Source organism: Pituophis catenifer, unplaced genomic scaffold (genome assembly GCF_029215685.1).
Source record: "Pituophis catenifer annectens isolate HBS135680 unplaced genomic scaffold, rPitCat1.0.hap2 SCAF_5, whole genome shotgun sequence".
NCBI classification, from domain to species: domain Eukaryota; kingdom Metazoa; phylum Chordata; class Lepidosauria; order Squamata; family Colubridae; genus Pituophis; species Pituophis catenifer.
Genome location: NW_027256885.1, coordinates 29,241,780 through 29,268,240, shown reverse-complemented (window position 1 = coordinate 29,268,240; position 26,461 = coordinate 29,241,780). Strand labels below are relative to the sequence as shown.

At 43.5% G+C, this 26,461-nt stretch overlaps 1 protein-coding gene across 4 annotated transcripts in view; it reads left to right on the top strand.

The window, feature by feature from the left end:
• CDK12 (cyclin dependent kinase 12) overlaps positions 1-26,461 on the top strand; it is a 170,808-nt gene that overhangs the window by 63,199 nt on the left and 81,148 nt on the right. For all 4 annotated transcript variants that reach the window (XM_070944431.1, XM_070944430.1, XM_070944429.1 and 1 more), the window contains exons 3-4: positions 8,170-8,349; positions 15,852-15,991. In XM_070944431.1, coding sequence (XP_070800532.1) covers positions 8,170-8,349; positions 15,852-15,991 — 320 coding nt within the window. The remainder of the gene's footprint in view (positions 1-8,169; positions 8,350-15,851; positions 15,992-26,461) is intronic.

The window sequence follows — 26,461 nt, the reverse complement described above, 5'->3', positions numbered from 1 at the left end:
TGGTTTACTGAGGAGCTGAGGGAGTTGAAGCGCCGGAAAAGACGCCTAGAGAGTAGTTGGAGGGCCAGTCGTTCTGAATCTGACCGGACACTGGTAAGATCTCATATTAGGAATTACCTAGTGGCGATAAAAGCAGCAAAATGTAGCTACTTTGCTCTTATTGCATCATCAGATAATCGCCCAGCCGCCCTGTTTAGGGTGACCCGCTCCCTTCTCCACCAGGAAGCACGGGAGGACCCCTTGGAGGGTAGAGCCGAGGATTTTGTTCAATATCTGACGACACCCAGCTGTACATCTCCACCCCGGATCACCCCAACGATGCCCTTGAAGTGATGTCCCGGTGCCTGGAGGCCGTACGGATCTGGATGGGGAGGAACAGGCTCAGGCTCAACCCATCCAAGACCGAGTGGCTGTGGTTTCCGACGTCCCGATATAGTCAGTTGACGCCATCATTGACTATTGGGGTTGAATCATTGGCCCCCACGGAGAGGGCTCGCAACTTGGGCGTCCTCCTGGATTCACGGCTGTCTTTAGAAGAGCACTTGACGGCCGTGACCGGGAGGATTTTTTATCAGGTTCGCCTGATTCGCCAGTTGTGTCCCTTTCTAGATCGGGACTCGTTATGCACGGTCACTCATGCCCTCGTCACCTCCCGCCTGGACTATTGTAATGCTCTCTACATGGGGCTCCCCTTGAGGAGCACCCGGAGGCTCCAGCTGGTGCAGAGTGCGGCCGCGCGGGTGGTAATGGGAGCGACATGGCGCTCCCATGTGACACCCCTTCTGCGCGAGCTGCACTGGCTCCCGGTGGTCTTCCGGGTGCGCTTCAAGGTTTTGGTGACCACCTTTAAAGCGCTCCATGGCTTAGGACCTGGTTATCTACGGGACTGCCTACTACCACCAATAGCCTCCCACCGGCCAGTACGCTCTCATAGAGAGGGACTCCTCTGGGTGCCGTCAGCCAAACTGTCGGCTGGCGGCCCCTAGGGGGAGACCATTCTCTGTGGGGGCACCTACCATCTGGAATGACCTCCCCCCAGAGATACGGAGGATCCCGGATCTGCGCACCTTCCGCCGTGCTGTGAAGACCTTTTTATTCCATCAAGCAGGCTTGGCCTAATCTCCTCCCTCTTTTAATATGTAAATTTTAATCTGTTTTTAAATTATTGGGGTGTTTTAATCTGTCCAGGCCAAAATGATTTAATTTGATTTTATCTGGTTTTTAAATTTTTTGTATTTATGTATTTTATTGTTTGGCTGTTCACCGCCCTGAGTCCTTCGGGAGTAGGGCGGTATACAAATCAAATAAACTAAACTTGATACTGCATTGCTAACGGTGGGTTGCTACCAGTTCGCCCCGGTTCGGGTGAACCGGTGGCGGCAGGAGGCTCCGCCCATCTGCCCGGACATCATCAAATATGCTCTGTGCATGTGCAGAAGCTTCTGCGCATGTGCAGATGTGGCGCGCGCAAGTGAACCGGTAACAAAGGTAAGTGAAACCCACCCCTGATTGCTAATCTTCCACATGTCAATCAGCCTACAGTCCTATTTCTTTTTCCAGCACGGTGCTCCGAGACTCCAGGCATGGGTATCACTCTTGTCCTATAGCTTTATAGACTGGGTCTAAACTGAAGACACGCCCTCTGCTGATGCTCCCCAGTTTCAACTCAGTCTATAGCTCTGTATAGACGTGGCAGAGTGAGCTCTGCTAAAAACAGCATTTGGTTCAGCACAGTGAATTGGAAGAAGAGTTCAGGGAAGAGAGAAAGAAGATTACAGCGTGAAGAGCCATTGGCTCAAGCCTGCTACCCTGCAATGAGAGAGGATTGGAATTGTGGCGTCGCTGGATGGAAAGGTTGGCTCCGATGCGTTTTGAGCTTCTCGTGGCTGCCAGTGGCATTTGGCATGTTCTGGAGGCTCTGGCGGCGTTTTTTCTTGCTTGGCGCGAAACAGCAAGAGGCCAGGCGCCATTTTGATTGTGGAGTATTGTGGCGGCCGTGATCTAGAACACACTACTCCAAAAGGCCATTAGTGTTACCGGCTGGTAGCACTCAGGAGAGGGCTCTCTCGGCTGCCTGCCCAGTAGGGAGGTAGACTGGGACCTACAGCATTGGCTATACACAGAACTTCTGAAGCTCTTTGGCTGCCTGCCTGATAGGGAAGTAGACTGGGACCTACAGCTGTTGCAATAGAGACAGACCTGAGGCTTTTTGGCTGCCTGCTCAGTTGGGAGGTAGACCAGGACCTCCAAAGTATAGCAGCCTCCTGGGACTTGCTGAGAGTGATGGTGATCTGGAGTGGTGAGATAACTGAGGCCTTTGGAGCCATTTTTCTTTTGGAGCTTTTCCTGGCAGGAAGCCTTTAGGGGGAAAAAAACAGGCTAGTAGACCAGGTATTACATCAGTGTCTGCAGTTTTTCACGTGCACACAGAGAAATGGCTGAAAGAACTCAGGCGAGCAGAGCTACCAGTTGCAGCTCCAAGCATGGAACCTCTAAATCTAAGAGTGGGGCCAGGGGAACAGCAGCCACAACAAGATCCAAGGCTGTTCCCAACAAGAAGCCTTCTAAGGCCCAGGAGAAGACAGAGCAAAGGCTTCAAAGGGCCTTGGAGAAGCAGGTGGAAAAAGGGGCAAAAGCAGCAGAGAAAAGGAAGCACCTAAGCCCCTTTATAGACAAGGATGTTATGGTTGGCCCTGCTTTTAGCCAGTCTGATAATCTCAGCACTGCAGGAGGTTTACGTAATTATACAAGACGAGTCGGGTTCAGTCTCTATACCAGATCCTGGGCCATGAACAGGTGGCATGTGGCCTCCACAGGGCCTCTCACCTTTACTACAGGAGAGGGGGGTGGTGAGTCAGAGAAGGCATCCACCCGACGTTACCTTCACTCCCACGGCAGTGGAGCTCTGCCCGCTGTGGGAGGGCAACTCAGAAATGCCTCCTGTAGTCCAACACTGGATTTCTGAGGCAGTTAAGAGAGATTTTGAAGCTTGCAGACAGCATTTTCACCAAACAGCAGTGGTGGAACCGGAATTGCAGGTGCAGGAGAGATCCCCGCAGCTCCCTAGGGAGTTACCGAGTTATCAGGTTTCCTGTTCTCCAGACTCTTCCTCGAGTAGTGAAGATTCTGTATCTGAGGAAGAGGGCCTGATTGATCAGGAGTTATCAGAAGATGAGGGGATGGCACCTGAACAACCTACCTTCGAAGGTTTGTTCCAGCCTCATTTGTTTAAGGCATTACTTTTTAAGGTTAAGAGTTCAACCCGTCTGGGGATGGACCCGTCAAAGCCTGAGGTGTCTCAGGAGACTTTGGATCCCACTGATCTCCTTTTTTCAGAGCCCATGACTGAAACAGAGGCCATTCCAGCACCAAGATTATTTATGGATGTAATTCAGAGGCAGTGGGTTTCTCCTGGGGTTTATCCCAATCCCACGTCCTTTGACAAAAAATTCTACAATGTCACCCTGGATCTCACTGAGCTACAGATCCTGGAGGTAGATGAGCCGGTGATGGCGTTGGCATCCCCTTCAGCTACTCTCACTGATGCTGAGGACGTTCTTAAGCCAGATGAGAAGAAGGTGGAGTTTATGCTTCGCAAGGCCCACCAAGCAGCTGCCTGGGCGGTCAAGACTGCCACAGCCGCTTCTTTTTTTCACCAGAGTGTCTTTGCTTTGGTTGAAGCAGATGCAGGAAAAAGTACCACCCAGTGATCTGCGGACTCACCAGGATTTCAACAAGGTTGTAGCTGCAGCAGAATTCACAGCGGACGCCACATTGAATTCTGCATAATTCCTAGCTAGGGCCATTGCTTCTTCTGTCACAGCAAGGCATCTCCTGTGACTAAAACACTGGCAGGCAGACACTAAGAGGAGATGGAAGTTGGCTTCAGCGCCCTTTAAAGGAGGCAAGCTATTTGGTGCGTCCCTGGATCCAGTTTTGGTGGAATCTAGGGACAAGAGAGTTTTGCCATCAATCTCCAGGAGGTGTGATCGCCGACCCTCCCCTCCCTTCCACATAAGCCTTATTTTCGCCCGTATGCAGGGTCAGGGTTTCAGCGACGAGAGGGGTTATGCCCCCAGACAGTATAACCAGTCAGGGCAGGGGTTTGTGGATAAGACCAAGACGCAGCCTTGGAACAGGTGACCCTTTCGAGGGGGGGGCAACCACCCTTTTCGTCGCTCTTGATAACTCCAGGGCCATGGCTCCCATTGGTGACCGGCTAGGGCTCTTTGCTCACCAATGGGAAGAAACGATGATGGACACTTGGGTCAGGGAGACCATAAGATCGGGTCTAGCCCTAGAATTTACCTCCACCCCCCCCCCAAGGTTTTTTATCGGTTGTCCTGTCTCCAGAGACATGACCAAGAAAAAGACCATGGAAGCCACCATCCAGCATCTACTGGATATACAGGCAGTGGAAGTGGTCCCAGTAGATCAGGAGGGACAAGGTTGTTATTCCATGCTGTTTGTGATTCAGAAAGCCTGGGGGGGGGGAGTTGAGACCAATTCTCAATCTCAAAGGACTCAACAAATACGGTACCGTAGGTTCAAGATGCATTCTCTACAATCGATTTTGGAGAATGTCAGAGAAGGAGAGTTTTTGACCTCCATTGACCTCACGGAGCTGTATCTTCACGTACCGATTTCACCTCTAGACAGAAAGTACCTGAGGTTCTGTTACAACGGCAGACACCTGCAGTACAGGGCTTTACCGTTTGGACTGGCATCAGCACCCAGAGTATTCACCAAACTCTTGGCAGCGCTAGGAGCCTTTCTCCGGACACTACCAGTCCAGATACAATGTTATCTTGATGACATATTAATACAATCAGTCTCTCACAGACGAGCAGAGGAGGACCTGCAGGTCACGGTTCAGCTCTTACAGAGTTATGGCTTCTCCATAAATGTGGAAAAGAGCCACCTCAGACCGGCTACTTGATTATTACATTTAGGGGCGATAATAGATACGTTAACAGGGCAGGTTTTTCTGTCGCCAGATCGCCTGGAGAGCATCAGGACATTGACAGTGCAGATCAGATTGGAAAAGAGAGCCCCCATTGCCTTACTATCCACGCTACTTGGCAAGATGATATCTTGTATAGGGATAGTTCCTTGGGCTCGGTTCCATGCCAGGCCACTGCAGTGGTTTCTGCTCTCTTTCCAGAGAAAAGGCAGGGGCACATCACCTGTGAAAGTTAGGGTTCCGAGGGGGGTTCTGAGGTCAATGCTCTGGTGGACTTCAGATTGTATGAACAGGGGTTGTGTGTACAGGGACCAGAAGCATCTGACTATCACCAGACGCTAGTCTAGGGGGCTGGGGAGCCCATTTCCAGAATCTGGTGGCCCAAGGAAGGTGGTCACAGAGGGATTTACACCAAAAGATCAATTGGCTAGAGCTGAAGGTAGCTCGCCTGGCCCTGAGAGAATTCAAGGAGCAGATTGCTGGACGGTATCTCCTCACCGACAATGTGGCGGCTTAAGGCGCACATCAACAGGCACGCACTCCAAGGCACTTATGAAGAAGACAGAGCGACTTTGTCGCTGGGCAGAGAAGAATGTGCTTTCCATAAAGGCCGAGCACATCTCGGGCGAAGAATGTGCAGGCAGACTGGCTGAGCAGGGCCACCATCGACTATTCAGAGTGCCGTCTGCACCCGGACTTATTCCGGGAAATATCTAATTGGTTGGGTCCTCCAGTATTAGATCATTTTGCTTACCCGTCAAACAGCCAGCTGCCCCGCTTCTCAAGGTTTCCTGTGCAGGGGGCGGAGGGAATCGATGCCCTTGGTTGTCTGTGGCCTCAAGGGCTTCTTTATGCCTTCCCACCCCGGCCTTGATTCTGCAGGTGCTCAGGAGGATGTTAGCCGAGAGGGCAGAGGTGATACTGATAGCACCACACTGGCCCAGACGTCCGTGGTTCACAGATGTGGTCAGCCTGTCTATTGCCAGTCCGTGGAGGATTCCTCCGGACAGAGTCTTCCTCAGCCAGGGTCCCATATGCCATCCAGACCCACAGTGGCTCCACTTGACCATGTGGCGCTTGAGCGGAGACTTCTGACGGAGCGAAATTTCTCCTCCGGCGTCATCCAGACTGCCAGACGACCATCCACCACTTGGATTTACAACACTACGTGGGGGATTTTTTGTAGGTGGTGTACCAGACGTAACTTGGAGCCCACCACAGTATCAGTTCCTCAATTGCTTGACTTCCTTCAGGAAGGCCTGGATAAGGGGTTAGCTCCGACTACTCTTTGGAGGCAGGTAGCGGCCTTGGCATCGATTTTATCTTGTGGGACTCTTTAAGAGTCCATAACACACCACCCGGAGGTGCGGAGATTCCCCAAGGGAGCCACCAATGTTAGACAACCAGTGGTTCATAGATATCCCACCTGGGATCTCACCAAGGTGCTGCAGGCCCTCATCAGGGCACCCTTTGAACCTCTAAGAACTACCCACCTCCAGTTTCTCACAAGGTGGTATTTTTAGTGGCCATAACATCGGCCAGGAGGATATCGGAGTTGGCTGCTCTTTCCATGAGGGAAGATTTATGCATCTTCCATGCTGATAGGGTAGTAGTGAGGCTGGACCCAGCCTTTATGCCCAAGATCAACTCTCTATTTCATAGAGTACAGGAGTTGATTTTGCCAGATTTCTGTCCCAATCCATCTCACTCCAGAGAAAGGGAGTGGCACACTCGATGTGAGGAGAGCCTTACGTATCTATATAAAATGGACACATTCAGGAAGACTGAGGCGCTTTTTATATCGTTCCATCCGTCTACGATGGAGTGGAAAGTTACAGCATCGACAGTAGGCAGGTGGCTTCGGGTGACCATTGCCAAGGCATATGACTTGCAGGCCCTTCCAAGACCCAGGGCGCTCACAGCACATTCTACCAGGAGTGCTGCCACAACGGTAGCCTGGGTGATTCAGGCTTCGATGGAGGAGACTTGTAGGGTGGCGACCTGGTCTTTGCCATTGCCTTTCATCAGGCACTACCAACTGGATTCTTTTGCCAAGGCCGCCTTTGGCAGGAGAGTTCTTCAGCGAATACTGGGAACAATCGGTCAGCCGGACCAGACAGATACCCTCCCATGAGGACAGCCAACTTTGCTATGTCCCATGCCTGGAGTCTCGGAGCACCGTGCTGGAAAAGGACCCTACCTGATACGCCCATTTTCCTACCTGATACGCCCATTTTCAGCCAGTGCGTAGAGACTCCAGACCCACCCTAAGGAGGGTCTGGTCTGGGTTATCTTTGGGCGCCGTTGCAGGTACTACGTCATGAGACATCGCTGTAACATCGTTGAAACTGGGGAGCGTCAGCAGAGGGCGTGTCTTCAGTTTAGACCCAGTCTATAGAGCTATAGGACAAGAGTGATACCCATGCCTGGAGTCTCTACGCACCAGCTGAAAATGGGCGTATCAGGTAGGACCAACACCCCTTATCTGTTAATTGGGAAGGCAGTAGATTGTAATATCCAGGAATTGTAAAAGAATGGATGGCAAATACTAATCTATGGAAAGAATGTAATTTTTAAAGTGTTTGTTTACAAAGCTGTAGTTAGTATAGTTGTTTACCTGTAGATACGTTTCTAGGTATTGGTAGTAATCTAAGGATGATCTGCCATAGCAAGTCATGGGAATATTTTCAATACTCACTTCAACATTAATAAAGTTAAGTAAATCATATTAGTAATAAGGGACAGACAGCTGGTTTAAGGGGAAAAGGGTAGTCAATCCTGGCGTGGAATTCACAGTCCCTTTCAAGCAATGACTGCACTTGATGTTTGAGTAGTGTGGGTATGGAGGAAGAATGTACTTGTAAACTTGTGGGGCCAAGAGAAAATTAATATGATTTAAGTTAAGTTAGTTCAATTAATGACTGTATTCTTTAAATTTATTTTTTTCCTTCCAACACTTTAAAAGTGATATATTTTCTGAAGCCCAAAATTTTGAGATTACAGCTGTATATTAGATACTGGACTTCATTGTTAACATGGGTACAACCTTTGGTTGGATTGATTTCCAGTAGTAAAATTGTAATTCTGGCAGCTGCTGTATTGCTCCTACAATACTAACAATTATTATCCATGTATGTAAAAACTTGGAGTTGTGGAACTGTGGTCGGCCTCTAAATATCTCATAACACTTTTCTCTGGTGCTTTAGTCCAAAGGAGATTGTTCCTCTGAAGTCTGTAAAGAAACAGAAAGAACAGAAGAGACCACGACACTTGCTTACAGACCTCCCACTTCCCCCAGAGCTTCCTGGTGGAGACCATTCACCGCCAGTGTCTCCAGAACCAAAGGCAGTCATACCGCTTCAGCAGTCATTGAGAAAGAGACCAAAGTAAGAACTAAATATACTTTATTGGATCTGTTTCTGAGTACTTTACTTGAGTGAAATGGGCAGTCTAGAAACATGAAATATAAATAAACAAAAAATAAATTACAATGACGATTGGGTTAGAAGAATATTTATTGTTTATTTATTTATTGGTTCGATTTATATGCCACCCTTCTCCGGAGACTCAGGGCGGCTTACAATGTGTTAAGCAATAGCCTTCATACTTTTGTATATACCTGCTTAGTAGGGCTTTCGCCCCCCCCACCCCAAGCGGTGTTCTTTTTTATACAAAGTCAGTTTATTGCCCCCACAATCCGGGTCCTCATTTTACCTACCTCGGAAGGATGGAAGGCTGAGTCAACCTTGAGCCTGGTGAGATTTGAACTCGCAGTAATTGCAGACAGCTGGCAGCTAAGTGCTACTTAACAGCACTTTAGTCTGCTGCACCACCAAGGCTCTTATAAAAATAAGAGTAAATTGGATGGTCAGCATAGCTAGCCAGATCACCTTTCATTTTATGCAGTGACATCTATTATAATAAGAGTGGCTATTGTATGTTTATTCTCATTACTCTAAATGTGATTAATACTGGTAAATAACACTTGTATTTCCATTTGAAGTACAACCCATTTTGAAATAGAAAGAAATGGAAAATGAGAGAAGCTCACAATGCAGATTTTGTTCCTAGTGCATGGAGGGTAAAATTTGATCCTCAGCTTGGTACCCATGGGTGCCAGTGTGTCCAACATCATCTCCCTTGGAATCTGTTGGACTCCATGCCTATCTAGTTTTAATTTAGTTTATATTCTATAATTTAAAATAAAATAAGAATCAAGCGTGTTGCAAAGAATCACCTTCAAGTACCATCTTTATTTCCATTAATGTGTTCAGACCTCACATCTCAGAAATAATTGAAAATAAAATGGCAGGTGGTTTTAACTATAGAGCTTGGTTTCTAAGTACACCTATCTCCTTAGAGAAAAAATGAAAATAGATAAGCTAAGTGTCCTGTTCGGATGAAAAACTGGCTGATTTTTTAGCATTTTGGAAGCATTTTGAACTTGAAACTCTGTTTTGAGCTCAAAACAGTACTAAAATACCCAGAACATTACTTTTGCTGAGGTAGAATAGAGTTGAGTACTTTGTATTTTAGTGTATTTCAGGAACCCTGTCATTATCATTAAGGAATAATATGGGCTGTATATTTTATGTGAACATTGCAGTTGGATTTTGTTTACCTGAGTTTAACATGAGGGAGGCCACTGTACCTCAGATAGCCGGTTGTGAGTCTCTCCTTGTGAAGTGGGGCCATGGGAGGCAGATGGGCCTGCTGGTTACGTACCTGGCTCCTTGCTGCGTGGCAGCGACCCTGCCCGAGCTCCTCAATGTTATAGCCGGAGTGGTGGTTGATACCCCCAGTCTTTTAGTCATGGGGGATTTCAACCTGCCGTCCATCGGTGAAGCATCTGGGGTGGCTCGGGAGTTCATGGCTTCCATGACGGCCATGGACCTGACCCAGTTAATTCAGGGCCCCACTCACATAGGAGGAAACACGCTGGACTTGGTTTTCGTCTCTGGTCAGTGGTTGAATGGCTTAGATACAGGGGATATAGTTATTGAACCCTTGTCATGGTCAGACCATTCTCTCCTTAGACTTGACTTCCTGACCGCTATGCCCCACCGCAGGGAGGCGGAACCGATCAGGTGGTTCCGCCCCAGGCGCCTGATGGATCCTGATAGGTTCCGAATGGAGCTTGGGCCATTTCCTGAGACTCTGGCGCGCGACTCGACGGAAGACCTGGTGGCCGCCTGGGATAGGGCGGCCGCTGGTGCTTTAGATCGGGTTGTGCCTTTGCGGCCTCTGACCCGGCGCCGAATCTGCCCAGCTCCTTGGTTCTCCGAGGAGCTGAGGGGGATGAAACGCCGGAAAAGACGCCTAGAGAGTAGTTGGAGGGCCAGTCGCTCCGAATCTGATCATACACTAGTGAGGTCTTATATCAAGACCTACTTAGTGGCGATAAAGGCGGCGAAGTGTAATTACTTTTCCGCTCTTATCGCGTCGGCAGAAAATCGCCCAGCTGCCTTGTTTAGGGTGACTCGCTCCCTTCTCCATCTGGGAGCGCGGGAAGACCCCTTGCAAGGTCGTGCTGAGGATTTTGCGCATTATCTGCACGATAAAGTCGCTCAGATTCGGGAAGGCTTGGACTCTGACTGGGTAGGTACAGGCGGGTTGTCCGAGGTCTGTCTTGAGACGGTTATCTGGGATGAGTTTGATCCTGTGACTCCCGAGGACGTGGACAGGATGCTGGGGAGGTTGAACGCAACCACATGTTTATTGGACCCGTGTCCCTCCTGGTTGGTGCTGGCTACCCGGGAGGTTACACGAGGCTGGCTCCAGAGGATTATAAATGCTTCCTTGAGTGAGGGGTTCTTGCCTCCCGCCTTGAAAGAGGCGGTGGTGAGGCCCCTCCTCAAGAAGCCCTCTCTGGACCCAGCTGTTTTAGCAAATTATCGTCCAGTTTCCAACCTTCGCTTCTTGGCGAAGGTTGTTGTGAGTGTGGTTGCGCGACAGCTCCCGCAGTACCTGGATGAAACCGTCTATCTAGATCCGTTCCAGTCCGGCTTCAGGCCCGGGTACAGCACGGAAACGGCATTGGTCGCGTTGGTTGATGATCTCTGGAGGGCTCGGGACAGAGGTTGTTCCTCTGTTCTGGTCCTATTAGACCTCTCAGCGGCTTTTGATACCATCGACCATGGTATCATGCTGCGCCGGTTGGAGGGGTTAGGAGTGGGAGGCACTGTTTTACGGTGGTTCTCCTCCTATCTCTCCGACCGGTCGCAGTCTGTGTTGGCTGGAGGGCAGAGGTCGACCTCAAGGCACTTGGTTTGTGGGGTGCCACAAGGGTCGGTCCTCTCGCCTCTCCTGTTCAACATTTATGTGAAGCCGCTGGGCGAGATCATCCGTGGTTTTGGGGTGCAGTGCCATCTGTACGCTGATGACACCCAGCTGTACATCTCCACCCCAGACCACCCCAACGATGCCCTTGAAGTGATGTCCCGGTGCCTGGAGGCGGTGCGGGTCTGGATGGGGAGGAACAGGCTCCGACTCAATCCCTCCAAGACTGAGTGGCTGTGGCTGCCGGCGTCCCGATATAGTCAGCTGGTGCCATCACTGACTATTGGGGGCGAGACATTGGCCCCCACAGAGAGGGCGCGTAACTTGGGTGTCCTCCTGGACGCACGGCTGTCTTTAGAAGAGCATTTGACAGCCGTGGCCAGGGGGGCTTTCTATCAGGTTCGCCTGATACGCCAGTTGCGCCCCTTTCTGGATCGGGACTCCCTATGCACGGTCACTCATGCCCTCGTTACTTCCCGCCTCGACTACTGTAATGCTCTCTACATGGGGCTCCCCTTGAGGAGCACTCGGAGGCTCCAACTGGTGCAGAATGCGGCCGCGCGGGTACTTATGGGGGCGACATGGCGCTCCCACGTGACACCTCTCCTGCGCGAGCTGCATTGGCTTCCAGTGGTCTTCCGAGTGCGCTTCAAGGTGTTGGTTCTCATCTTCAAAGCGCTCCATGGCTTAGGACCCAGTTATTTACGAGACCACCTTCTGCCTCCGATTACCTCCCACCGGCCAACACGCTCCCACAGAGAGGGTCTCCTCAGGGTGCCGTCTGTCAGGCAATGTCGGCTGGCGACCCCCCGGGGAAGAGCCTTCTCTGTGGGGGCACCCGCCCTCTGGAATGAGCTACCCCCAGGGATACGACTAATCCCGGACCTCCGGACCTTCCGCCGGGCCCTGAAGACTTTTTTATTTCAGCAAGCCGGGCTGGGTTAAAATTTTTAATTGGGTGAATTTTATGGGTAACGGGGTTTTAAATTGGAGAAGCCTAAGATAATTTAATTTTGTTTTAATATATTTTAATATTTGTATTGTGTGTTTTTAATTCTGGCTGTTCACCGCCCCGAGTCCTTCGGGAGAGGGGGCGGTATAAAAATTTAATAAATAAATAAATAAATAAATAAACATTTAGTGTATTGTGAGAATCCAGTCTAGGAAAAAATGCCAACATTCAAGGGAGGGGACCTCCTCTATGCACTGTTAACCACCCTATAGAAACCATTTTGTGATGAGGCATGTCACCCCTTCCCCCTAACTATTTGGTGGTAATGCCCACAAGTCAGATGTGGTCCAGGTGCCCAGAAAAGTAAGTATAAACAAATTTAGTGACTCTTTACCCACTGTAAGGTTACAAATACTTATGTTTTCATCCCATACGCCAGTGATGGCGAACCTTTTAGAGACTGAGTGCCCAAACTGCAACCCAAAACCCACTTATTTATCACAAAGTGCCAACATGGCAATTTAACCTGAATACTGAGGTTTTATTACCTAAAATAATGATAAACAAGGCAGAGTTCAGCTAATTGTTCTAAGAAAAACGTGATAAATGCACTTTTATGCCCCTTTGTTTTTTTTCTGCTTTTGAAATATTACAGTTAGCAACAATAAAAAAGAAAAAACTTTTGTAATATTTTCTTTCTCTTTCTCTCCCTCTCTCTCTTTCTCTTTCTCTCACTTTCTTTCCCTCCCCATCTGTTTCTCTCTCTCTTTCCCTCCCTCTCTTTCTCTCTCTCTTTCCCCCTCTCCTTTCCCTGTCTCTCTCTTTTGCCCCCCCCTCTCTCTCTGCCTCCCTCTGTTTCTCTCTCTCTTTCCCTTTCTCTCTCTCTCTTCCCCCGCCTCTGTTTTTCTCTCTCTCTCCCTCCCCCCTAGGGGGGGGAAAGGAACCCCTGAACTGGTGCTGGGTGGTGGGAATCTGACGTCCGTAGTCTGATGAGCCCAGGAGCAGTGCACCGAAGCTCAGCTGGCCGGCGGGGAGGCAGGGCATCTCAACACAGTGTCAGCCTTGGAAGCCATATTAGGCCGGAAGCTCCAATGCTGCCACCTTCTCGTGTGTGGGAAAGTAGGAGGGGGGATTAAGGAGAGGGGTTGTTAGGGGTTGTTAAGGAGCATGTGACTGACTGGGGGGAAAAGGGGATGGTTTGGGGAGCTTTGACTTACTGAAGGAAAACCCGGGCTTTTCAGATTCGGGTTTTCCTAGATGTGCCAGTTTGCCTATTCTAGTAAAGAGAACTTTGGAAAATGTTTGCTTCCGCGTCTTTACTTGGAGTTGGAGTTTTTCTGGAACGCTGACACACAGCTCTGCAGGAAAAGCAACTGACATCGGGGAGGCCAGAACGAGCCGAGATGACGCAGGGTTGCATTGTGGCTCTATGTGGTAATGGGCTTCAGGAGGAAGCGTGTGAGTGAAAAAGTTCACTCAATCAATTCCAACTTCACAATATCTTTTTCTTTCACAAGAAGTTGGAATTGATTGAGTGAATTTTTGTTTTTAGTCCCACAAACTTTTGTTTCCCTGCAAACAATGGCGAGAAACACGACGGAGAAATGTGATGGAGCTCGGCTGGCGCGCCGGCACACGTGCCCACAGAGAGGACTCTGTATGCCACCTCTGGCACATGTGCCATAGGTTCGTCACCATGGCCATATACCATCTCTTATCTATAAACAAATCCATATAACATCTTTTCAATCCTGGTGACAGCAGAAAGTCCATAAAGGGTTGCCAGAAGTAAGATATCTTGTTTTAACCTTGATCAAATAAACCACCATTATATTCTGTCCTTTTACTTCTAACAGTCTTAATATTTACAGTAGTTCATTAAAATATCATAGGATTTGATTTCATTTCTTTTCCTTTTTTTTTTGTCACATCGCACAGATTTTTTCAAGGCTCTAACAAGCCTGTTTTGTAAATTCAGTAAGGAAAAAATTATCCAGGTCACTCTCTTGGTTTGTCATTTGTATTTCCCTTTTAAACTTTAAAACCTCAGCCAGTTTCTTCGGTAGTTCCAGTGAAACATCTTTTTCTAGGCCATTCCCTTGACCTGTCACTTGTAAATCCACTTTTGATCCCATTTCTATTTTGTCAGATAAAATTTGTTCTACGTCTCTCATTTCTTCAATAACAACTTTTAGAGATAGTCTATCCAGAGAAGCAGACCTCATTACTGACATTGTTGATTGTTGATATTGTGACTACTATTTTCTGATTCCATTCTTCAAAAGTCTCTTCAGTATTTGTATTATTATGATGTTTTGCATCATTTTACAGGATTGTAAATCTTTACCTAAAAACTTTAGTCACCTTTTAAAAGTGTTTCAGTTATTAGAAATCTTCACCTGCTTCAATAAATGGACATTACCATTGCTTATACACCTCATCCAGGCCCAGATAGTCCTCATTATTGTCTGTGATTAGATTCAGAGATGCTAGCTGATGAAATAATGATTGTTATATTTCATTAATAAACATTTTGAAAACCAAAAATGTATCAGTGAAGAAATACATATATTGCAGTAATTAAACTAAACTAAAGAGAAAAAAAAATACAGGGAAAAAAAATAAGATCCATATAGTGATATAAAATTCAATCCATAAATTTATTATATATCTTCTCATTTTTAGAATGTAAGCACATTTCAAAAATTGATAAAGACCACATATTTGAATCTATTCTTCAACATCAAGAATATAAATTTCTATCTAAATCAGGGCTGTCAAACTCCCAGCCCGTGAGCCAGATGCTTCACGTGCTGGCCGCGCCCACACCCGGTTTAGCGAAGGGAGAAAAAAGATCCAATACGTCACGTGACGCTGCCGTGACGACGTGAGTTTGACACCCCTGATCTACATGAAATGTCTTTGTTGAGCCCAGCACTTAATTAAGCCAGAGTTCTTCATAAAGTGTCAAATTCCATACTTCAGGATTACAACTCATCACATTTACATGTTTAACATATATTTTCTTAAGTCTGTGTTACATATAATGTAACCTGAAACCAAAGGGAACCATGACTAGACATGAACAAATATGTGAGTCAAAGAGTCTTCAAATTTCTTACAAAACTAGGATAAGAAAATGAAAATTGGTGACAACTTAGAAATGGCATTCTGATATTATGCTAAACAGTGATGTTGTTTTTCATTTTGGTTTAGCACATGTGGATATAGTCATTTTGTGGTTTGTAAACTATGGTTAATATTTAATACCACAGAGTTACCCTGTGGTAAGATGGGTGGCCAATAAATTTTATATATAAAATAAATAAATCATGTATAAATCTGGCCAATTGTGGTTTATTTCATAAACCTGATAAACAAGCCATGTTTCTAGTCTGAACCTGGAATATACAGTTTCATACCATTTAGTATTGTAATCTGCTACCCTGAAAACTATGTATAAACTTCTTGGAGCTTTTAAGAAAAAGAGTGGAACATAATTATAATAAATATGTCAGGTAACACAGTAATTCTTATATGCAATTTATATACATGCACACATGCAGATCAGACTAGGAAGGTTTATGAAAGAGTTTTTAAGTAAGAATTTTGCATTTTAACAGTTCTTGTGTATTTCTCCCCCCTCATCTCTTCCAGAATCTGTTGCCCTCGTTATGGTGAGAGGAGACAGACAGAAAGTGATTGGGGAAAGCGCTGTGTGGACAAATTTGATATTATTGGTATTATTGGTGAGGGAACATATGGGCAAGTGTACAAAGCCAAGGACAAGGATACAGGTGAGTGCAAAACGTGTACTATTTTTAGCCTTTTCTGGTTTGTGTGTGTGTACGCACACATATATATTAGATGTATATATAAGATTGTTTTAATTACTTTTATTATAAAATAAAAAGTATAAATGATGTCTTCTGTATATAAAGGAAAAAATGACCTGCCTATAATAAGATAAACTGGTTGCCCTCTTGTTTCAGTGATAAGGGATGCAACGTATCTGTTAATGAATCAATTTCAAGTATGGAAATGAAGAATTCTGAAATATGAAAGCTTTTATACTTCTGATATACCCAGTGTTTACCTGATCAAAATTCTTCAATGTATGGGTAGTCCTCAAGTTACAACCACAACTGAGAAATAAGAGAGCCAGTTTGGTCTAGTGGTTAAGGCACCAGGCTAGAAATCAGGAGACCATGAGATCAAGTCCTGCCTTAGCCATGAAAGCCATCTGGATGACTTTGGGCTAGTCACTCTCTCTCAACCCAACACATCCCACAGGATTATTGTTGGGGGGAAAAATAGGAAGAGGAAGGTGTGTTGGATATGTTTGCCGCCTTGAGTTATTTGTAAAAATAATAAAAGTGGGATACAAAATAAATAATAAATTGGGACTGGAATTTTGGTCATAAGTCGTAATCATAAATTGAGGCACCACGTGACCAGACTCAATTTTACAACTTTTACAATGGTGGTAATGCGGGTCATCATGGTTAAGCACATCATGTGGTCATTAAGCAAATCCATTCTTTCAAATGGGCATTTTTTTTGCCAGAAAAACAGTTGTGTGATTGCAGGATGGTGTAACAGATCATAAATATGAGCTGGTTGCCAAGTGCCTGAAATATGATCACATGACCATGAGGTTTGTGTGCAACTTGTAACTTTGGTTGTTAAACAACCAGTCCTAAGTTGAGGACTACCTGTATTGACAGTGTCCCCTCAGGTAATTGACAGAGAGGGACATCCGTAAGAAGACCATATTTTTCATTTCTCCTGTGCGCTGCTTAGAGAGTCCAAGCAATGGGTGTTAACTTCATCTGATTGGCCAGAGTTGAATTTGTTTAAACATACCTCCTCTTCCCCAGTTTATTAACTCAGTCGGCCTACAGAGACTTATCCTCCTTAGCTCCATTGCTTGGACTTTCTAATCACCACAATTTCAGGAGAATTATTCTAAATTGCTGCCCAGGAAGATCTTACTGCGGTGACAGGGGCTTGTTGCTTCATGCAGAGCCAAGCACTGCTCAGTTGATCTGCTCGCGCTGCGGCAGCAAATTTCTCCACCCCAGCTGGCCAGCGCGCCACGTGGATCTGCCGGACTGCCGCGATCGGAGATATCAGCGAACAGTGAGTTGCGGCCAGCAGAGCACAGGAGAAGCCGTGGTGTCGGCTTCGCGCATAGCGGGGATTGAGGACTGATCCGTGGTGTCGGATGTGAGCTCTCCCCTGCCTACACTGCGGTAATTCTGGCGCTTAGAAGCTGTGTTTTTGGCTTCGTGCCATTTTGAATCACCCCCCCCCCCCACAGTTAAATTGCGCTTACAAGCCATGGTGTCAGCTTGGCGCTAGTGAATTTGCTGTTCCACCAATTCTTGGAGGATTCCATCAGAAAACGGCAGTGCAATAGGGAGAAATTTTAGCGCTTAGGCTTTTTATTTAACTACCAGGCCTCCATTTCAAGATGGCGACTCCTAGCCGTTCTCCTTCCCGCGCTTCTGCATCTCCCTCCATTGGACACCAGTCTTCAGTGGCTCTGGCCCCTCAGAGAGGCAGATTAAGGACTAAGGGCCTGTCCACCAGGTCCAAGTCCTCTGCCCCACCTTCCTCTGCAGCGGAAAAGGATGCCATGAGAAGGCAACGTGCCTTGGACAGGCAATTTGACAAGGCAAAGAAAAAAGCTGAGGCCTGCAGGGATCCTGCTCTTTCAGAGGGCAGCGGGGAGTCCAGTACAGCCTTGCAGGCTGCAACTTTCAACCAACCCCATCAGGATCAGTTGGGTTTGTCCCTCAATATTTCCAGTGCCATTATAAAGATTTAAAAAGAAAAAATTAAATTGAAATCATAGCTTTGATTCTTTCAAATAGAGAAGTGATTTTCATATAAGGACTAAATTAAAACTTAACTTGACAAGACTTATAGGGGTGGAAAAGTGAAAGTTATTGACTTAAGAATGACATCTAAGTCAATGAAAACTCTTGTCTCCAAAAATGCAGGGGCCTCTCCAGTACAGCAGTCAATATTACAGGGTATGATGCCACCCCCAGTATTTACTACACAGTTGCAATCACAACCACCACTGACACTAAGGGATTTACAGGAGGCTTTAAAATCTCAAACCAAAGAAATAGAAGTCAAAATGGAAGAAATGAATAGTAAGATGGAGCAAATGAATATTAAAATGGAACTAATAACGAAAGGGATTGAAGGAATGTCAGATGAAGTGGGTGAAATTAGAGAAACTATCAATACTAAGAATAAGGAAATTAGAGAAGATATTGTAATGGCATTTCAGGGGTTGGCTAAGTATATTGTGGAGTTGGACGAAGTGGTGGTAGAAATTAGTCAAAGTAATTTAAAATTGGAAGAGGAAATGTTTGATGCTCAAAATAAGATGGAGATGTTTGAAGAAGAGGCAGTAATGTCTCAATATAGAGATATGAAATTTGCGTTGAGAGTAAGAGGAATGAAAGAGAATCAGCACGAAAATCTGAGAGAGATATTTGCAAAGGCTTTTGCACCTATAATGGGACGGCAACCCGAGGAACTTATAATGGAAATTGATAAAATATTTCATGTTAATTCTGGGATTGCGAGGCAGAGGAAACTTCCAAGAGATATTGTGATTTACTTCACAAAAAGGATTATTTGAAATGAGATTATACAAGTTTTTTATGATAAGAGATTTAAAGTGGAAGACCAAGAGGTTGTAATAATGAAAGAAATCCCCCCAAAAATTATAAGACAAAGGAAGGAGTTTGCCTTTCTGGCAGATGAATTAAAAAAACGACAGCACTGGTTTAGATGGGATATACCAGTTGGAATAGTGGTGGACTATTTAGGAACAAGATATCGACTTAATACAATGTTGAAAGCAAACGATTTTTATAGCAATGTATTGAAAGCTGGACCCCCACCATTTTCGGAAACTAAAAAGACAAATGAAGAAGGGACAAGGCAGAAAAAAACAGAAGGGAAGCAGATACAAGCTGAAGGAATGAACTCGCTGACTGCAGAAGAGATACAGCAATTAGTGGATATTGAACAGCCGTTGGTACCAATAGAAGAAGTAAAGGAACAAAGAGTGACAAGAGCCGCATCTAGACGTAAACAACAAGAACAAAAGGAACAGCAATTTAAAATTAAAGCCCATGAAGTTACTAAGGAAGTAGTGGGAGGAGCAAAACCAAAGAGGCAGGTGTACCTGGATCTGCAGGATGTGCTTCAGAAACTTCAAGTTACAAAAAATGATGACTAAATTTCTAACTTGGAATGTTAATGGTTTAAATTCACCACAAAAGAGGAAGAAAATATTTCATTATTTGAACCAATATAAAAATGATGTTATCTGTTTGCAGGAGACTCATATTAGAACAAAAGATCAGAAATATTTAACAAACTCTAGATTGGGAACGCATTTTATTGCTTCGGCACCAGACAAGAAAAATGGAGTAGTTATATATTTAAAGAAGGATTTAACAGCTAAATTAATTGAAGCTGACACGCAAGGAAGATATATTATAATTGAACTTTTAATAGAAGGGAAGAAAACACTTGTAAGTGGAGTATATGCACCAAATCAACAGCAAGAAAATTTTTACAAACTTTTATATAACAAGATAACCCAATGGGATTATAGATCTTTTATTTTAATGGGAGATTGGAATGGAGTTTTGGATACACAAAAAGATAAAAAAGGACCCTTTTTTTTTTGAACAATTTTTTTTATTGTTTTTAAAATTCAAACAAATCAAACAAATCACTTATCTAATTAAACATTTGTGCAACCCCCCCTTCCCTCCCCCCTCCCCCAACTTCCCAGAAGAAAAACAGGGTATAGGTTTTACCAAACATACGCTAAAATATGCTAAATTAATGCAAGACATTAAAACTCCCTAGACCCCTTAACTCCCCTTCTACAGATTATTCATCAACCTCCCTTTAAACACAAAATAACATATAATCCTTTAGCCCTAAGAAATTTAAAAAAAAAAAAACAATAACAAACACTAGTAGATAATACATACTTAATCATTTGGCTATTCCTCCTGCTTTTGTTCTCAATATTCAAATATTTTTAACAATAACTAAACCTTAATTAATCATTAATTGAACTCTCAATTCATTTAGTTAATCATTATAGTTAATCATTAATACATCAATAATTAGACCAGAAAAAATTAATCTTCCCTTCTTCCTTTCTTTCTGTATTTTTTCCAATCTTTCTTCCTCCCTCCTTTTATTTTGAGGAGGTTTTGAATTTTAACTGGGGGTTGATGTATCTTTAAGACTTGTCCCTTTCTCAAAACCATTTCCTCTGGTTTAGAGCCCCCATATCGACTCTTCTTGCTTGTATAGACAGTCAGTTCATAGAACAAAGAATTAACTCGATCAGTTTGCAAAGAAAAATCCAGTTGCTGCATTTCAATTAATTGTGTGAAAGCCTCTGCCAAATCCTCCAAAACCTCGTAGAGCTGATCAGTTTCTTCTTCTTTCTGCTCCAAATTATATTTTTGAAAAGTTCTGTCAGTTAATTCCAAAAGGGCAGGAAGAAGGTTTGAAGATTCTTGAGGGTCAGCCAGTTCCAGCTTCTCTGTCTTGATCAAAATGTCTCCTGCATTGTCATTATGCTTTCCTTCAAAAACATCCTCAGTTGCTTTTTTATCCTCCACCAGTTCTGTAAATTTTTGTTCCATGATTGCTGTAAAGTTATTAATAATTTCAATTTGGTTATTCATGGCTTCCTTTATAAATTCTGCAAGGTCTCTAAAAAAAGCCTCCTGGCTCTGTGTTTCAGTTCTCTGTGTCATTTCTGACGCCATTAAGGAGCCTCCACTTTCAGAAACTCCTTCCTTGGAAGCCATATTATTTTAAAAGAATTTTTCTTTTCAGAGCCATTAAGTCTCTCAAACAGCTTTCTCAGATTTATTTGTAGTTATTCAAGCAAGATAGTCTTTTCTGGACCCAGCTCTCAAATCCAGCAATTTAAATCCAGTCTCTGAGCACAAGTCTATTAACAAGCACTTTCATTTCCTACTTTAACTTTCACACCCACAACAAAGACGCCATTTCCAGCTCCAGCTCAGCAAAATCAAATAGAAACAATGTATCCCGGGAGTTAAGCATATACTTGCAAAAGCTTGTTCTCCTGCTTCCGTTCTGTCTGCCTTTTGAAATCAGTTGATCTTCTTCTTGGCAGCAGTCGGTCGCCGGCGTCTGGCTCCGTTTAAACGGAGTCGCCACGGATCCGGAGCTTCAGTGGGCTGAACGGGGAGCTCTCACCCTCCAAGCCCCTGGAATTGCTCCAGGGGCTCCCGGGGAGCTCTACCCTCGCCCACCGGCTTTCCTCTCCTTCTTCTCCCGAAGGAGAGGTTTTTAAGCTGTCTGACAGCTGATTAGCGCTGTCAGAACGGCTCGAATGGTATTGCGGGGCTGGCGGTCCAAAAAGACTGTCCGCGACGCCAGGCGGTGCCAACCGGAAGCCAAAAAAGGACACTTTCAAGGTATTCAAAGTTGTGCTAAGCTGCCCAAATCTTTTTTTGAGATGATGGATGATTTGGAGTTGAGAGATATTTGGAGAGAGCGAAATGCTGAAGAGAAAGATTTTACCTTTTTCTCCGACAGACATCAATCCTTTTCTAGGATTGATTTTATACTAATCAGCAATGATTTTTTTTCTAGGCCAAAGAAGATTAAGATATGTCCAAGTATGTTATCAGATCATAGTCCAGTTTGGATGGAATTGGATCAGGGAAAAGGGGATAGAAGATCTTGGAGGTTAAATGAAAATATGTTTAGATATGAGGAAAATGTGAAAGAATGTAAAAAACAAATGAAGGAATTTTTTGTTATGAATATGCATAAGGGCACTCCAATGGAAATGGTTTGGGATGCAAGTAAGGCTTATATGAGAGGAGTTCTAATATATTTGAATAATAAATATAGACGTAGAAAGGAACAAAAGAGGAAAGAGTTAGAAGAGGAGATAAAGAAGAAAGAGAAAGTACTTATTTTGAACCCAACTGATAAGAAAGTGAAAGATACAATAAACCTGTTGAAAGGGCAGTTTAATATGTTGATGGCAGACCAGGTGACAACTAATTTACGATATGCCAAACTTAATATTTTTTATAATGCTAATAAACCAGGTAGATGGTTATCTTATATGTTAAGGAAAAAACAAAAATTATGTACTATAGAGAAAATAGAGTATAAAGGAAAAGAGGTGTATCAGCAAGATATTATTAAAAAGGTATTCGCAGAATTTTATTCAGAGTTATATGTTAGTGATACAATTCAAGGTTTAGATATAGATAGATACTTACAAGAAGCGAATATTCCTATAGTTACACAGGAGCAAAGGGATGGAATGAATTATCCAATAACTTCTGAGGAAATTATCTTAGCAATCAAACAATTAAAAGTGGGTAAAGCACCAGGTACAGATGGTTTGAAAGCTACTTATTATAAGAGCTTACAGGTTGAAATGTTGGAACCTTTAAAGGAGTTATTTTGAATAATTCAGATGGGAGGAGAAGTGCCTCCATCCTGGAGGACAGCTTTTATATCACTGATTCCAAAGGAAGACCTTGGTAGTACAGTGGTCTAAAGCACCCTGTTATTAACACAGCTGCCTGCAATTACTGCAGGTTCGAATCTTACCAGGCTCAAGGTTGACTCAGCCTTCCATCCTTTCTAAGGTAGGTTAAATTAGGACCCAGTTTGTGGGGACAATAAGCTGACTTTGTATAAATATACAAAAGTATGAAGGCTATTGCTTAACGCATTGTAAGCCGCCCTGAGTCTCCGGAGAAGGGCGGCATATAAATCAAATTAAAAAAAAAAAAAAAGACCAAGATCTTAGTCAACCAAAAAATTATCTCTTTTAAATATTGACTATAAGATATTTGCCAAAATATTAGCAAATAGATTAATGCAGGTTATGCAACAAATAATTCATAACGACCAATCAGGATTCATAAGTGGAAGACAAATGAAATATAACGTAAAACAGATTATAAATTTACTGGAGTATTTGGAAAGAAATAACCAAGTTCCTGCAGCGCTGATTTTTTTGGATGCTGAGAAAGCATTTGACCAACTGAATTGGCAATTTTTATTAAAAGTATTAGATAAGATGGAATTCGGGGATTTTTTTTATGATCTATTAGGGCAATATATCAGGAACAAACAGTCCAAGTAATAATTAATGGTAGTTTAACGGAAATTTGTAAAATTGAAAAGGGAACAAGACAGGGTTGTCCCCTGTTGCCATTATTGTTTGTTTTAATATTGGAAATATTACTGATTAAAATACGTGATTCAAGCAAAATTAAGGGGATTAAAATAAGAATGAAGATTATAGATTAAGAGCGTTTGCAGATGACTTGGTTATTACATTGAACCAACCAACTAAACCGGTTATAGAGTTAATGGATATAATAATACAGTACGGGCGAGTGTCTGGATGTAAGATAAATAAGCAAAAAACTAAAATAATAGTAAAAAATATGACTACAAGACAAAAAGAAGTGCTAGAAAGATTAACGGGATTTGAAATAGTTAAAAAGGTTAAATATTTGGGAGTATGTATCACAGCTTCAAATGTGAAATTATATAAAAATAATTATGAATTGTTGTGGCAAAAGGTACAAAAAGAGATTGAAAGATGGAATAAATTACAGTTGTCCCTGTTGGGAAGAATTGCAGCGGTGAAAATGAATATCCTGCTAAAATTTTTATTCTTTTTTTTTTTATTGAAAAAGTTTTACAAATACAGATTTTTCCCCCTTTCCCCCCCCACCTTTCCCTCCCTAACCCTCCCTATCCCTCCCCTACCCCCATGACTTCCCCAGGGTGAAATCCAAATCCAAATCACATTATATAATACTTTACCGCCCATCTACTCTACCCCCTGTGTACTATACATTTCTTCCTAACATACAACCATTCTACCCCATATATACTATACATTTCTACACAACGTTCAGCTAAAAGTTATCTAGTACATCCTGGTTTAATATTTATTCTGCATAATCCATCCATTTCTCCACTCCCGTATATAGATCTCTTGGGTCCGGTCTTTTAAATATGGTGAAATCTTCACCAAAAAACTGGCCACCTTCAGAGTCCATTCTTCGATAGTAAACATAACATCCCTTTCCCAATATTACACCCAGTGAAAAAATCCTTAACTATACCCAATAAAAACAATTGAGAAGAAAATTAAAGTTTTTTCCTCAAGACATTTTACTTAACCCACCAAATTTTTTATCCAAAAAGCTTTCACATTCTTGCAGGTATATATGATAATATGTAACATCCAAACAATCACCTCAGATTAATCCCTTCTTCCAACAGTATATTTAATGTCCTTCATTACCATCTGCCCCCATCATTGAAGAATACTTCTATATATAAACCCCCCCTGAGTGACATTATATTTATATTCCGTATGATATAACCAAAATCCAACCATAACGGTCGTCTTTATTTTTTCTTCTATAATGTCTTACATCTGAATTGTTAATTCCATGAATCGTGTTAGGATAACAACCAGATCGTCTGCAAATGCCCCTGTTCTGTATTCCTCTTGCCTTAAAGCTATTACCTTCAACACACTCATAGTCCATCTTTCTCAAAGTTTATAATAGAAAGTTTCAATTCACTCGAACACAGGCCTTCTCCTCATCCAAAAACACTAGCACTGCAGGGGTCTGTTTATTCCTCTCAAAATAGTCCAATAAATCTGTAATTTGCCTCAGATTATCTTTCATATATCTGCCTTCTATAAGTCCTGCTTAATCATAATGAATCACCTCTTAGATAACTGGCATTAATCTGTTGGCTAATACTTTTACAAAAAATTTATAATCCATATTCAAGAGAGATATTAGTCTAAAATTTTCTAATTTTGTAGAGCCTGCTTCCTCTTAAGGGGGTATTTTACCCCCTTGTTATATTCGACTTGGCTCCTCCCATGGCTTCAAGTTTTTGTGTTTTACCCTTGACTCCCTTCTTGTATGGTGGCTTAGACCTCTGCTGTTGTTGTTTTTCTAGAATTTGTTTGTAGGCTGTGGCTCCGTGTGCTTCCATTACCTCCATCTCCATCTGCTTCCGCTGCATTTCAATCTCTTGTTCAAATTGTTTTTCTTTATCACCCTTCTGTATTCCTAACACTGAAGATGTACGTGGGGATGTTGGGCCAATTTTTAAAACATTGAGGTAAAATTCTTCCGCTTTTTCAAAAGTATTTAGTCGATATCTCTCTCCTTGATACCTCAATATTATTCCAACTGGAGCATCCCATCTAAATGGAATTTGTTGTTTCTTTAATTCAGTCACCAAAAATCCAAAATCCTTTCTATCTCTTAGCATCTTAGGTGGCAACTCTTTGTAGATCCCAATCTCCCTTCCATCCACTTGAATAGTAGAAACAAAAGACTTTTGTAAAATATCATTTCTTATTCTTCTATCTGTAAAGTAAATCACCACATCTCTAGGCAATTGCCTTTGCCTTGCCACCCAAGAATTCACTCTATAGACCTTATCAATTTTGCACAAAATCTCCTCAGGGTCAACCTTTAGCATCACAGCCAGGGCATCAGCACAAACCCTTCTCAAATCCTCTCTGTTATTTTCCTTTATGCCTCTCAATCTTACAGCAAACTCCATAAATCTAAATTGCATTATTGTCACTTCATTTTCAATTATTTGCGTTTTATTGTCCACATTAGAAATTTTATAATCAACTTCCTTCATTTTGGATTCTACTTCTGAGCTAAGTTCTTCCACTTTTTTATCAATCTGGAGAACTACTTCTGAGAAGCCGGTCAAAACTGTCAATATATCTTGCTTCACCTTGTCATACTTTTCTTGAACCACCTCCTTAATTTCCTGTTGAGATTTTTTAAACTTCTGATCCATAATTTCATCTTGTTTCATCAGCACCGCAACAATAAATTCCTTCAAATCTTCAAAACCATTCTCCTTTATTTGGCTCTGTGTCTGCAAGCTGGAAGGCTGCTCTTGTGACTTATGAGTGGGGGAGCCCCCCCCTACAGCTTTAGTGTCTGGCTTTATTTGCTTTGAAGCCATTCTGCCACGTAGTCTAGCTTTTTCTGCAAAAGGAAGTCTTCCCTCCCTTTTCACCACCAGAAAGTCCTCTCAAAAATTTCCACAACTTTAATCAATTAAGGGAGAAGGAATAGATCAAAATCTCTTTAAAAAGGACTTTTCCGTTTTCTTCTAGCCAG